The following is a 14,828-nucleotide window of genomic DNA, read 5'->3' as shown; positions in this document are numbered from 1 at the left end:
TTAGAATTATTGGGTAAAAGGATTCTAAAAAGCTAAGTTTTCTGAAATGTGTTGCCAAATTCTCCTCAAGAACGCTTGTAAAAGGGCCACTTTCACAGACCAGCCTACAAGCTGGGCCTCTTTTGAATTTACTCTGAATACTCTATACTCTGAATCCACAGTGTCAAAGATTGCTTTCATTTTTTCTTCTCCCAAGCCATAAATTGGAGTTTAACAGTGCTATTTCTAAAATTAAACTAATTTAAAGGCTCTAAAAATCATCCAAGAAGAATATATATGCTTCTGGAAGCAACTCGTCATCCTTCCCATCCCAGTCTATCACCACCTTTCTCAGGAGACCTACATTTCTTACTTTTTAAATAATTGGCAATTGCATGAGAGAGATTTCAAATCCAAGTACCAAGGTGGTACTGAGCTGAAGGAAAAGAAGTTACTTACTTCCTTTTTTTTTTTTTTTTTCCACAGCCAACCTTGAAACCTATCCCTAGAAGCTTTATTGGAATCTAGAGGCATCTCAGTATGTTAAGAAACAAAACAAAGCCACTCTATCCTTTCATCTTTGTCCTTGGACAAAAGGAAATCTATTCACTGGTTGTCAAACACATTAGTTCATTAGATGAAGAATATATTTCTTAGCACATCCTAATAGAGCCTAATAAGATAACTCATTTTATATCTGGTTAGTTCATGTAGGAACAGCAAAGCATGATGGTTTAGAGCTCAATCTCTATGAAAATATTTTTTGGGGGCAGCCCAGGTGACTCAGCGGTTTAGTGCCGCCTTCAGCCCAGGGTGTGATCCTGGAGACCACTGGATCAAGTCCCATGTCAGGCTTCCTGCATGGAGCCTGCTTCTCCCTCTGCCTGTGTCTCTGCCCCCCTCCCTCTCTCTGTGTCTCTCATGAATAAGTAAATAAAATCTTAAAAAAGAAAAAAAAGAAAACATTTTTTGTTTTAAGTTTACAGTGTGATATTGGGTGTGTTATCCAGGCTTTCCTAATCCCAGAATCCTCATCTACAAAATACTAATAACAGTAGTCCTGTGTCTCATAGTATTGTTACATGGTTTCACTGTGCCAGGCATATAATATGTGCTCAATACATATTAGATATATTAATGATAAAATAATTAAATATTAGCATACCATATGTAATGTTTCCTTTATCTGAAAGTGTATGGTTATGAGCAGAGCTAAGGTCAAGACCCATAAATTTGATGGGACACAGGCCTCCAGAACCTCACATACTTTAACCAAATTATCATTTTCTTTATTCTAGAGTAACTTAATGTTCATGATTGGAGAGGTCTTTATTTAGGTTAATATTATATATTGATAAAACATTATGGACAAGCTGTTAATCAACTACTAAATGAAGTGTCATTTTCACCTTGGAATGACAGTCTCCAGTTTGTGATTCATGTGCCAATTAGAACTTACTTTACTTTAGTTAAAAGGAGTTGAAAATGGCAATAACATTCTCAGGGAATCTTTAGATAATAGGGCCTTCTTGTCCTTATGTGATAATAATCATGGTAATAAAGAAATTTAGCAAACCTTATTTTTATTTCAAACTTTCTATTTCACAATGGATTCTCACTCATATTTCCTTATTTGATCCTCTCAAGAAGCCTTTTATGTGCCCATTGTTATCTCTAGTTATGAGAAGGCTGAGACCTAGAGAAATTGGACAATATGCATTCAATCATACAAAACGTGCTTGTGTCCTTTTACCCTACGTGATAGCTTCATTCTGCTGCCACTGTTATTATGACCAAACCATACCTTTTCAAATGGCTGCAGCAATTGTAGTGTCAAATATACCAGACTAATACATGTGCACCATAAAATTTTTCCCTGAGAGAAACCTGGTATAGACTCTGACCAGTAGGACAGGATCGTGACTGCATTTAGATCACTCAGGAAAAAAAAAAAAAATGTTTTCCTTTCTCCATAACAGTGAGATTGTTCTACAGAACTCATGAATGTATCCTCATTGTATCCCCATAGGACAATCTTGCATTCCAAACTCTTTGTATGAATATTTCAAGTTGGGGAAATGAAAGCAGCTAGCCGAGCAGTCTGAAAATTTAACAAAGGCAACCTTTGCTGTTTTTTGTTATTCTACCTCACTGTCTTCGATTAAAAATGGCCACTGACAGGATTTTTCTGAAATGAGGTTTAAGTTAAGAATAATCCCAAATATGAGCATCTTAGGAAACTGGTTCTCTGTACAAGTTTCTGGTTAAAAACTTAGTATGGCCTGGATTTAAGCTGTGTATAATGAGGTTTAAGAAATCCAGGGGAGAAATATAAGCTTTCTCAAATAGCACTAGTAATGAAAATTCTATTTATGGGATAATAGTATAAAATTGAAGCACAGTTTCTACTAGTGTGTGAAGAGCTTTAATTTAACTTCCAATTCAGGTTGGAACTAGGCCAGATGGTTAACAAATGTATACTGTGTCTCTAGATAAAATTAATAGAATGCTCACACAGTAAAAGCATAATGATGAGAGAGAATGAGGGAAAAGTCCTTATTTATGGCAATGCTTATTTAAGAAGCACAAAACCAGAGGGGTGGAGGAACAAAGAAAAAGAAAAAATACTTTGGTGTTTTATCTGGTAGTATCTCACAACCATGAGGACCCACATTTCAGGCAAACTTGATTTAGCAAATAGTAGCAAAATCAGAAAAGGTTTTTGCAAAGCTCCTTTTGAAATGCAAGGCTCCTGAGTGCATCTCCTATGGTCTGAGGAAACTTTGAATAAGAGACTTGCTTCAGATTCGTTTTCTGTATTGAGATTTATATCCAAGCTCTATTTCTATATCATATTGGGAAGACTGAAAAAAAAAAAAAAAGGCAGGGAAGAATTGGAGCTAAAAGCAAAATGTTGCCAGAAATGCCTGATATTTGCAGTTAGGATGATGATAGCACCATTTGTTTTGGCTTCCCTTCTGTAACAGTGCAGTTTCAAAAGATTTAACAATAATCTCCATTCTGAAGATCCCTCAAAGACCCCCTGTCTCCATGACATTCTTCATGTATTAATATATTAACTGTACATTTTAAATAGACCACTTATTTTAAACTAGAATGAACTGCCAGCAAATACTACATCACTAACATCATCAACACAGTCAAACTAGATAGATCCTAAAAATAATGCTACAGCCCAGTAGAAGTAGTCTACTATTGTTTATAATTGAATGGGTGGTAACCTAAAGAATTGAAGGTGAGTCACAATAAATTAGCCTGTACTGGAACTCTAAGTAGAGGAGAATTGGCAGGTAACAACTTAGCAGACATTACCTGTCTAAACGTGAGTACCATTCCAAAAAGGTAATTAGAATTGTTAACAGCTGCCAGCTGACTAACTCAGATAACATACGGAAGCCATCTGTCACAATGCCTGGTACATAGTAAGCACTCAATTAATGATTATAATATTCATAAAAATGCTCAGGAGTGTTACATAGGATTTTTTTCTCTCTTTGGAGAATTCTGTATAATTCCTTTCCACACTACCACCATGGTTCTAGATGATTAACTAGGGTTGAAAAACAAGGGTACTTCTCAGCAAAACATGTAGTATCTCACCTGAGAGACCTCTGTTGTCATGATGAGGATATGAGCATGACCACTATGATTGGGCATAATAGCATCTTAGTAGTCAATATATAAAGCAGTGAGATGCAAGAAATTTACTTCTAGAGACATATGGGGATGTTTGTGTGTCCCATTTCTTTCACAGTGTGGAGATCTAATTTTAATTGACAAAGGATTCATAAATCAATTTATGTTGAATGCATAGTCATATTGGAGTCCTTAATAGAGAACAGAAAACAAATATCAGCTAGGGTTTTTGCTTTTGAAATAATAACAATAGCATAATGATTATAAGTTGTTTTATTGACTTATTAACACTAAAATGTTGCTAGACAACATGTTTAATGTTGCTTGACAGTGTGTTGTACATGTGACCTGGATTGTATCATTTAATCCTCATAATAATCCTATGAATTATGTACTATTTTTAATCCCTATCCTATAAATGAGAAAATTCATGCTTATAAAGGTAGAGCAAAATATAGCTGATAAGAGCTACATTCTGCTCTGTACTACATAAATAGTATTCTATTATAATAGCTTTATTATTATAATTATAATTTACATAGAATGGTATGTCTTAGAAAAATGAAATTGCATTTAAAAACTAAAGCTGATTGGGGCACTTGGGTGGCTCAGTTGGTTGACTCTTGGTTTTGGATCAAGTCATGATCTCATGGGTCACAGGATGGAGCAGCACATTGAGTTCTGTGCTCAGTGAGGAGTCTGCTTGAAGATTCTCTCTCTGCCCCCCACCCCACCCCCACTGATGCACTTGCTCTCTATCAAATAAATAAATATATTTAAAAACTAAAGCTCATTACTAAAATAATTTCATCTTTTGTACATTCCAGTTCTTCCCACCCACTGTCCATTTGGGATGCCTTCAGAAAAGACAGAGGGTGTGAAATCTAAAGTAGTTGATTTAGTGTCTTCTTAAGAAGTTTCAGGACAAAATGGGAAGTTTTCATTAAAATGCATATGTATTTTATGTAATCTGTGTTTTGCATTTATTCTGTCTGTATATATCACATTACCAGTGATAATCAGAAGGATCATGGCATTCATATTTAGCAGTGACATAACAAATTTGAAAAAAATCTCAACATTTAATTAGTAACTGAGTCCTTATAAAACTGTTTTTCTCCTATTAGTAATTTTAACCTAAAATGTAGTCACAAAATATACTTGATAAGACTTCTGTTTATAAAAAAACTTTTAAAATTTTAAGTGTTTTTGATAGTTTAGTTGCCCTACAGTTCTAATATACGGAGTATAAAATGTAACATCCAGAGGAAATCCACCATATTGTATAATTCAATCATACAGGTTGCATTTAGACCCAGGTGTTCAGAACTATTTGTCATGTCTTTTTGCAGGGAGTGGGATTGGTTTGTAAGCAGCAGGAAAACGGCTTAAACAAGTTTCAGTCAAAAAGGGAAAAAGGGACGCCTGAGTGGCTCAGCGGTTGTGTGCCTGCCTTCGGCTCAGGTCATGATTCTGGGATCTGGGATCTAGTCCCACATCGGGCTCCCTGCGAGGAGCCTGCTTCTCCCTCTGCCTATGTCTTTGCCTCTCTCTCTGCATCTCTAAAGAATAAATAAATAAATCTTTTTAAAAAAGGAAACAAAAAGAAGTATTGATTTACAGAAATGTTCAAAGAGACATGTGGGCCTGGGTGGGGCTGGGTATCAGGCATAACTTGGTCCAGGCATGTGGAAAAATCCAAGTGTCTATCCTTTATGTTAGCTTTGGATTTCAAAGATACTCCATTTGGTGGGAAATTATTGCCTAGAAGTTCCAAGTTTCTATTATACTGTCTGAGCAAACCACAGCAAAGAAAGATTCTCCTTTCAACAGTTCTTCTAAAAGCAGTCCCAGAATTGAGTGTAGTTGTCCCTGACAGGTTGCCTTGGTTCTCACAGTTGACCTCTGCAGTGACCATGGTGTACCTGCTCCTAATGGCAAGACCTGAATCTTGTGTCTGTCCTGAAGCCAGAGGTGTAGACTTCCCAATTCAAATAAGATGAAGTAAAGATAGGAAGCATTTTTTTAAAGGAAAATCTTTAAAAGTTCTTATGTTAGAAGACAGCACATTGAATCTTATGAGCTTCTCCATAATTAAAAGGTTTATTAGTGAAGATTTATCACTCCAACCCCAAATGAGGTAAGAAAAAAGATCCAGAGGGTGTCCTTTCTTAACTAAAAAACTTTTCTGTCTCTGTTCAGCCTTACGTCTTTTCTACATTTCTAGCCTTTTGCTGTTATTCTAGTGTAACTTAGATCTTGTATGTTCCACAGTCGTGGCTTTCCACAAGGATTCTACTGCTCAGTTATGGTCATGTATTCCATTGACGTTTAATACCACAGAAAACCATTTCTATGTCTGTCTAATGGCTATATGGACATACCATACTGATAATTATTTAAGGGTTCCTTACACTTGATATCGTAATTAAGGTAAAAGAAGGGTCACAGCATATTGGGAATTCAATAAATTGGTTTTCCAAGAAGCAGACTCTGAAAGGATAATTTTTTGCAAGTGATTTGTTAGAGGAGTTCTTAGAAAGAACCCATAAGAGAATTGAGAAGTGGAAAAGAGAAGAGAGAGTAGCCAGCAGAGTATGGTATCATACGATATTCAACAGAAGTTAAATTTGCCTCAGTCCTGCGGAGGAGCTCTGAAGAGAGGGCAGGTCTCACCCCAGAGATGTCCCACCACCAGTGGCAAGGAGCTGGGCGATTTGTACCACAACACCCAATTAGGTGATTAAGAGCTGACCTTGGAGGTGTGTAAATGTCTAGCTGCTTTCACCTCTTTCTTTGTGAAGGGAAAATTAGCTACAGCAGCTTGAGGGTAGTTGTCAACAAAGAGATACAGATGCAGATATTAACTGTTGAGAGTAAAAGCACTTCAGAATCCGGGGTGGCTAAGGGATCAAAAGGCACACAGGTGGAGTACTGACAGTTTCTGCTGCATTACTTCTATTAGAAAGATATATCTCTATAGGATTTACCACTTCATCCATTTAGGGAAGAAAGAAATTATCCAGAGAGACTTCAGGATTATCACTGAGTTCTTTTGGGGAAAGTAGGAATAGTTGGGGTGGGTGGGACTTATTATTTTTGCCTCCACTTGATTTGGACACTTAAAATGGATATCTACTCTTGTAAAACCACAAATGTTAAAGCTATCAGAATATGATCTTGTAATAGCTGTGGGATCTGTATTGTTTTATGTTTAAATGCATAGAGTTTGAGGCAAGGACACTTGGGAACAGATCCTAGTTCTGCCACCCTTAGTTGTAGGAAAAGTAAATGCAATTATCTATGCATGTTGTACACATAGATAATATAGGGCACATAGTTTGTGGTTAATAAGCAATAGCTATTGTGATATTACTACAATTATTATTAAATGTCAAACTGACTCAGAGATTAAGATATTTAGTGATATCAAAAATTGACTTCTGTCTTCATAATCAAAATAATGAACTATGATACAACTATAGGAAATAGACTCAGTCTTTACTGATTTTTTTGTCTTAATGCTTTAGTTTAAAAGCTTTTTTTAGTTGGTTACTTTACATGTATTTGTTACAAACCTCAGAGATACACAGTCATAAAAAATAACAAAGGGTCATGAATTTAGAAAAGTATCAGAGTCTCTATTTTTCTTTGAGAATAAATTTTCTTAGAAATTTGTATTACACAGGTAATGCAGACTTTTGTAGGAAAATAATGAAAAATCGAGATAAGCAGAAAGACGAAAATTGAAAGCATTAATATTTTTACTACTCATCGATAGTAACCTTAAATATCTTTACATATGCATTATATATATATATTTAAATTTTTATGATAGGGTATAGACTCTAAAATTCACCAAATTTGGTGAAAATCTTTCTGTGTGAACAATTTTCTTCTAGAACGTAACTTTTTTAAAAAGATTTATTTATTTATTTATTTATTTATTTATTTATTTATTTATGAAAGACACACACAGAGAGGCAGAGACATGGGCAGAGGGAGAAGCAGGCTCCCTATGTGGAGCCTGATGCAGGACTTGATTACAGGACCCCAGGATCACACCCTGAGTTGAAGGCAGATGCTCAATGGCTGAGCCACCCAGATGCCCCTAGAATTTCATTTTTATTTGTAGTTTTGTATTCTTTAATATGAATTAATAAGAAAGCAAGTTATCTGGGAGTGTCTGCCTTCGGATCAGGGTGTGATCCTGGAGTCCTGGGATTGAGTCCTGCATCGGGCTTGCGGCCGGGAGCCTGCTTCTTCTGCGTCTGTCTCTGCCACTTTCTCTGTATCTATCATGAATAAATAAATAAAATCTTAAAAAAAAAACAGTTATCTGAGTTTAATAGTTGGCGAGAATATGCCATTCTACTAAAATGTCAACCTAAATTTGTGGTTGGTGGCAAGGCTTTTTAAAAAGCTTAGTTTTGGGGCAGCCCGGATGGCTGAGCGCTTTAACGCTGCCTTCAGCCCAGGGTGTGATCCTGTAGACCGTGTATCGAGTCCCACGTTGGGCTCCCTGCATGGAGCCTGCTTCTCCCTCTGCCTGTGTCTCTGCCTCTCTCTCTCTCTCTGTGTCTCATTAATAAATAAAGTCTTTAAAAATAAATAAATAAAAGGCTTAGTTTTTTTAAAAAACTAAGTTTATTATAATAATTATTTTATTTTGTGTTTAACCAAATTCAAGTTACATTTGTAACTATATACTAATTCTGAGAAAAATAAATCACACAGCGATTGGGGGATGTTTCCTGACAAATATGGGAGCACATGTATGACTTTCTATATTATGTCTATCTTTGAGTTGCACGGAAGGGTCATCATTGCCAAAAAAAAAAAAAAAATCCTTGGACTTTATATCAGTTTTGCTTTATTTAAAGCCTTTACTGAGTCACCATCACCAATATTCTGTAGTTTACCATTCAAACTCCACAGATCTTTGTCATCTACTTTGCATTTGACTAGATAATTCCCACTTTACTTTTGTTGACTTGTAGAAATCCTGTATCTTTGATAAAGTTTATAATCTGGCTTTATAAAATGATTTACTTTTATTATTATTAATTTAAAATGTATTTAGAATAGAAACATTTAAATCATCTGGAAATCTATAAGAGAATGAAGAATGATTTGACACTAGAAAAGGAAAGATGTTTAATGTAAATGGATTGGGGATTTGTTATTATAAGTGATTAGTTTATTAGGAAATACTTTCCCGCTCTAATTTTACATAGACCCTGCTGTCTTTTTATCTGTAGAAATAAGGTCTTTCTCATCATGAATTTCTAAGTCCATCCCTTATTATTATCAAAAAAAAATCTGCATGTAATAGGATGCAGACATTTCGAAACTGTGTGGTGCAGGTCACCTGAATTTTGAGCAACCAATAATTATTAGAATGGTTAGGCGAATTCTGAATCATTAAATAATTTGAAAGTGGTCTAGTTTGCCCATTCCTTGTAAAAAGCAGAGAGAAATGATTAGCACTTAGGTTTAGACATTATAAATATATTTTTGCTATTTTCAAAGATATTCATACTAGACTGAAGATACTAGATATCAGATTAAGTTAAACCTATAAATAAAGGAACTCCACAAATTCTAACAGGAATAGGGTACAATATAAAATTAACTTTTATAGGGTTTTTGTTATTTTTGTTTTAGATAAGCTATAAGTTAGTGCATTCTTTTGAAAATCATGAAATCTAAACCCCCAATTTATATAAGTCTATTTTATAGTACTGGTCCCCCATGATAATCTAGCTCACTCATCACATATATCTTCAGTAATCTGTTATTGCTAAATTAGCCATAGAGTAATCTGTATTTTTGTCTTAGCATCTATAAGTATAGAAAAAGCTTGCCTATTCTTAAATGTCACATGCTTACAAAGAATTTCCTGACCACCATGTATACATTGATATAATCTTGTTCCTATTTCTGCACCCTGTTTCCTTTGTTTCATTTACTGCAATTTACAGATGTATTATTTTTTATTATTTATTTATTGTATGTTTCTCCACTGGTCTTTAAGCAACATGAGGGCAGAAAACAGGTTTATTTTATTCATTGACTTATTCCCTGATTATAGTACCATGACTTGCACATCTCTTAATAAAGTGTTATAAATTGCTGTATGAATGGATGGTGAATGATTGCATGATCTGAAAACTAGTCACAATATAATAGATCGATGGAAAATTTTTCCTTGAGAATTATTCTTAAGGACACTCTTCTTTTATCCTACTGTCATAAAGACTAAATTGTCTTCTATTCTAATGAGGTATAACTGTTTAGTCCAGTCCCTGATATTAGTTGGAGGAGGTTGGATGGAAACCCGTTGCCAGGGAAAGTCAAGTACAGCAAATCCCAAGCTATTCTTGAAATCCCGAACTTTCAACAGGAAGATGAAGGCTTCTATGAGTGTATTGCAGGCAACCTTCGAGGGAGAAACCTTGCAAAGGGTCAACTCATTTTCTATGGTAAGCCAATAGAATTTCAAAAAGTTTATGAAATATTCAGTAATATCCTTCATAGTAAGTAGTGAAAGTCATTAGCATGTTGTGGAAGAGTGTCATAGGAGAAATAAAGAAGACACATGTCTGGATTAGGATATTTAATACAATGATGGACAGGTAGGAATGACCATTTTTAAAATATAGCTTTAATTCCATCATGGTTGTTGCATGCTACTGTTTATTATAATTGCCTTGAAAGTATCAGCAGTGTCACATTAAAGCTATAAAACTTTATAACACAAAGTGCCATAGAATCCAATATACATCCCATAAAACATTCAGCAACAGCCCATGAGAATCTTAATGATAATTCCAGGTAAAATTCACAAAAGAAGGGAAAAAATGACAGGAGAAACATAATATTGAATGGTAGTTTTCAGTATTTGTTTCTATTTTCCAGATTTTGTCTATTCATATGTGCATAATAGAAAAATAAAGTCATTACTTTACTTAAAATACATGTTTGTCTCAATTACCAGAATCTCAAATGAAAGCATATATTATATAAAAATTGTCTTCATGTCTTCGTTTATCCAGGCCAAAATACACACTTGCATAAAATTTGCTTCTTCTTCTTCTTTTTTTTTCTACAGCAAATAAACGATAAAATACGCCCAAGAATTATCAAAATGTTTGGTGCAGTTAAAATATTCTTAACTTCTTTGCTAAATTTAATACATCCATATTGGAGAATGTTTTAAGACTGTATTTATACATGACCAAAAATACTTTCCTATTTGCCATGTTTCTTTGTGACATGTTTACAATCAACGATAAAGTAATTGGAGAAAATACATATTTTTTTCATAACTGGAAAAGTCTAAGGTATTGTAATTACCTCATAGGAATGGTGATTGAGTATCCTGTGGGGAGAACATATTGTGCCTTGGTTATATTATTTTCCATTTCCTTTAGAATTTCCTATTTTAACCTTGGATGGAAAGTACTATTTTATATATAGAACATGATATCCTGCTGATTATTCCTCTACAGTTGTAGTTATATATATATATATATATATATATATATATATATATATACACACACACACACATATATAAGAATTATTTCAAATCTAGCATCCATTGTAAATAAAATAGTAAGGATGTGACTGGAAGTATTTTAGTCACCAAAGTATTAAAGGCATTGCAAATTTTTAGTGATATTTTATTTTTCTATTAAATAGACAAAGATATAACTACATGATTAAACAGAAAATGAGGGTATCTTTAACCAGAAGTCAATAATAAAGTACTTTCTCCCATATCTATACAGAAACTGTTAACTTACACAGCAAATTTTACAAATATTAATTCATGTAATTGTTAACAATAGTAAGAAGTAGAAACACGTGTCATTAGCCATTTAATGAGTTCAAATGATCCTTGTGGAGTAATAATGAATAATTGGTCAATAGGACAAATATTATGCTTCTTCCTCACCTATTAATTTATTTGTCATTGTGCTCCCAAAGGAGCAATTGAGTAATTGACTCAATTACCTGAGAATTGCATAAGACCTAAAAATTTTAAGAACAGAATCAGGTTTATTATATTGCTGTGTTTAAGTTATAATTTGGAACCCTATCCCTCTATATCGTATCTCTATAACCTCTAAAAGAAATTCTTAAAGTATTAATATCATTATAGAAAATGTAACATATTCAGGGACAGTTAAGTAACTTTCCATAACCATTCAGTAGGGAAAAAATAAAGTCTAAAATCCAAACCTGTCTATTGACTTGAAACCCTAACTCCTTTCATGAATTAACTGTGTGAAACTTTGGTTTTCAATTTGAAGAATCCCAAGAATTTACATATTAAATAAATATGTTTTAAAATTATAATTACTGCCCTAAGCAACAAACCATATATAATTCAACTTTTATTAAGCAATATGAATTATATGTTAGCATGAATTTCTTCTTCCAGGTCAAACATATGCTAAGACAATTTCTAAACAATCATCTTCAAATTATAAAATTTTGGTAATAACGTTTAGAAACATGATTCCATTTTATCCATGCATCTACTTCTTCTAAGTCTTGCCTTGATTTGTCCCTTAAAACAGTGATAAGCATGTTCTGTAACTGGAAGTCATCCTGATTCCCACAGATGGCAATCCCAGGCTTAGTCATTACTACAGTGAAACATCACGATTCCTTCTTCTCAGCAACCAGCTCCCTAAAGGACCTTTTATCTTGGTGAAGCAGACGTTGCCGTGGGAAAACCCTGGAAGTCAGACATACTTGTATAACATTTCAAAAACTCTCAATCCCACTTCTTACTTCAACCACTGCTATAGTGAGCAGCTCTTTGTAGGTGTAACCTGATAGAGTCTCATTTCAGGTGCCACAGAAAGTCCATCTGATTTCCTCTTCCAGTTTTCTGTGCTCTCGAGAACAAACTCAGCACATAAATACCCACAACCTGGATATGCTCATACATAATGCCTATACTACCCTTGAATGACTGTGGACAGGAGCCAGTGAACAAATGCTTCCTCTTCCTTTCCTAGGTAGACAGTTATTAAGACCCCTTCGAAGTTCACAGAAGATAGAGTAACAGTGGCCCATTTGGTGGCCAACCAATAACTGATCCTTGCATTGGCTCTTTCTTTCCCTGTTGACTATTCCTTTTCCTGACACCTTACCTTTGGGCTGGCATTCCCAAAGAGACAGCCCGAACACAGCCCCTTGATTTAGGCTCTGCTTCTGAGGTTCAAATTTTGACTTCTGTATTTTTTAACTATATCTTCTTGAGCAAGTTATCTAACATCCCTGCAAAAATCCTCTACAAATGATTGGAGGGAGAATCAACTGCAATGAGACATATAAAACATCTAGCTTGTAATAGCCTGCAGTTACAAAGGAAATTTCACCTGCTCCTAACATATCTGAGGACAGACCTGACTAAAAGAAAGGGATTAAATGACACAGCCCGGCACCCTCATATCATCTTTATGGAAAAAATATTAGTTTTAAAACATTAAATCTATACCCCACCTGTTTCTATCAATGGTAGCAAGGATCATACCATCTTATACCTAAATAACAACTTAATGTAAGTGCCTTAGTACTCATTGTCTTGTCAATGTTTTACCTAAGATAAAAAAAAATTGGACCATAATCCTACTAATATGTAAAAGGCTCATATTTGAATTGTGCTTCAAACTATTAAATTGTAATTATGTCTGATATAGACAGACTTTAGTTAGTTCAGACCAAATATAATCAAGGGCCTTGGTCCACAGTGGATTCAGATTTGGTATACATTTTCTTACTTGACCTATGCACTAATATTTACATGAAATTATTCTCTGGCCTTGTTCTGCATTTGGACCTTTTCCCACAACTCCCAAGTTGCTGTAAAGGTGCATCAAAATGACAAATGGCAAACATTTATCTTATGCTGAAGGACCACTGATATTTATATCAAGATTTCTGTTGGTCCACAATGAGGCTCCTGCATTTCCCTTCCCTCAAGACATGTATTTGCAGCACTGTTGGATCCAGTTAGCTTTGTCCTTCTGCTTTCTATAGATCTTGGAATGTTGCACAATGTTTTGAATAATTGACTTGCCAAGTAGTTGTTCTTCTCTATTTTTGAAACAGCCCCACCAGAATGGGAACAAAAAATCCAAAATACATACCTGTCTATCTATGACAGTCTGTTTTGGGAATGCAGAGCTAGTGGAAAGCCAAATCCTTGGTACACCTGGTTAAAGAATGGTGAACGCCTCAACCCAGAGGTAAGTATCTAAGCTGATATTAAGAATTCACTTATTCTCCTAGGGAAATATTGTTACTACCAGCAACAATTAATGTTCATGGAATGCTGAGTAGGTGCTAGGAAATGTAGTATACTCTTCATATAAACTAACTTATATAATACTTAAATAAACTCAAAGTAGCTATTAATATTATCCCCATTTTTCAAATAAGGAAAATCAAGGGTAGAGAAGACAACTTGCATAAGGTCACACACCAGTCAGTGATAGATCCACATTCAGATATCATCATCATCATCATCATCATCATAATTAACACCCACCAAACTCTTGTATGCTCCAGATCTTATGTTAATGTTTTTCCATGCATTATCTTACTGTGTCCTCATGGCAATTTTATGAGAGAAGTGCTAGTATTATTTCTTCTATAGATGATGAAAACTGGTTTCAGAGGGGTTAAGTTACTTGTTCAAAGTCACACAGCACCTAGTAAATGTTAGAATTTATATTCTAAATGTAGTCTGATCCCAGGATCCAAGCTCTTAAACATTACCCAGTATCTTGCTTTTAAGAAAACTAATGGCTCTAAACTAATTGGAAATGGAGGATTAAGGCAGTTATCCACATTTTTCAGTCTAAAGCTTATTTTTGTTCAACAGTATGCTGAAAATGAGACAGCATTTTTTCATCAAATTATTCAGATAATTGCGTTAATTCTCCCTTTTACTTTGGACTTGTGGGCACAGCTAGGGACACAAAGAACATCTGGTGTTTAGAAGCTGAATATAATGCCGTTCTTTGTTTTGGTTCTAATGGACTTTTCTTCCTGAATACCTTTTGCATAGAGCATTTTCTGTTTCCTCCAGCCAACTTTTATTATCCTTAAAGGATGGTAATAGGTATACCGAAATATTTTTTTAAAATTATATTTGCTCTATTAAA

General features: G+C 34.6%; 1 protein-coding gene across 1 annotated transcript in view; it reads left to right on the top strand.

Annotated features, from left to right (window-relative positions):
* Positions 1 to 14,828, top strand: part of CNTN6 (contactin 6) — a 272,370-nt gene that overhangs the window by 182,543 nt on the left and 74,999 nt on the right. Inside the window, exons 8-9 of the mRNA XM_035702505.2 lie at positions 9,937 to 10,121; positions 13,771 to 13,907. Of these exons, the coding sequence (XP_035558398.2) occupies positions 9,937 to 10,121; positions 13,771 to 13,907 (322 nt within the window). The remainder of the gene's footprint in view (positions 1 to 9,936; positions 10,122 to 13,770; positions 13,908 to 14,828) is intronic.

The sequence above is a fragment of the Canis lupus genome, chromosome 20, assembly GCF_003254725.2.
Source record: "Canis lupus dingo isolate Sandy chromosome 20, ASM325472v2, whole genome shotgun sequence".
NCBI lineage: Eukaryota > Metazoa > Chordata > Mammalia > Carnivora > Canidae > Canis > Canis lupus.
The sequence above is the reverse complement of the archived record's forward strand: the minus strand, read 5'-3'. Positions and strand labels throughout refer to the sequence as shown.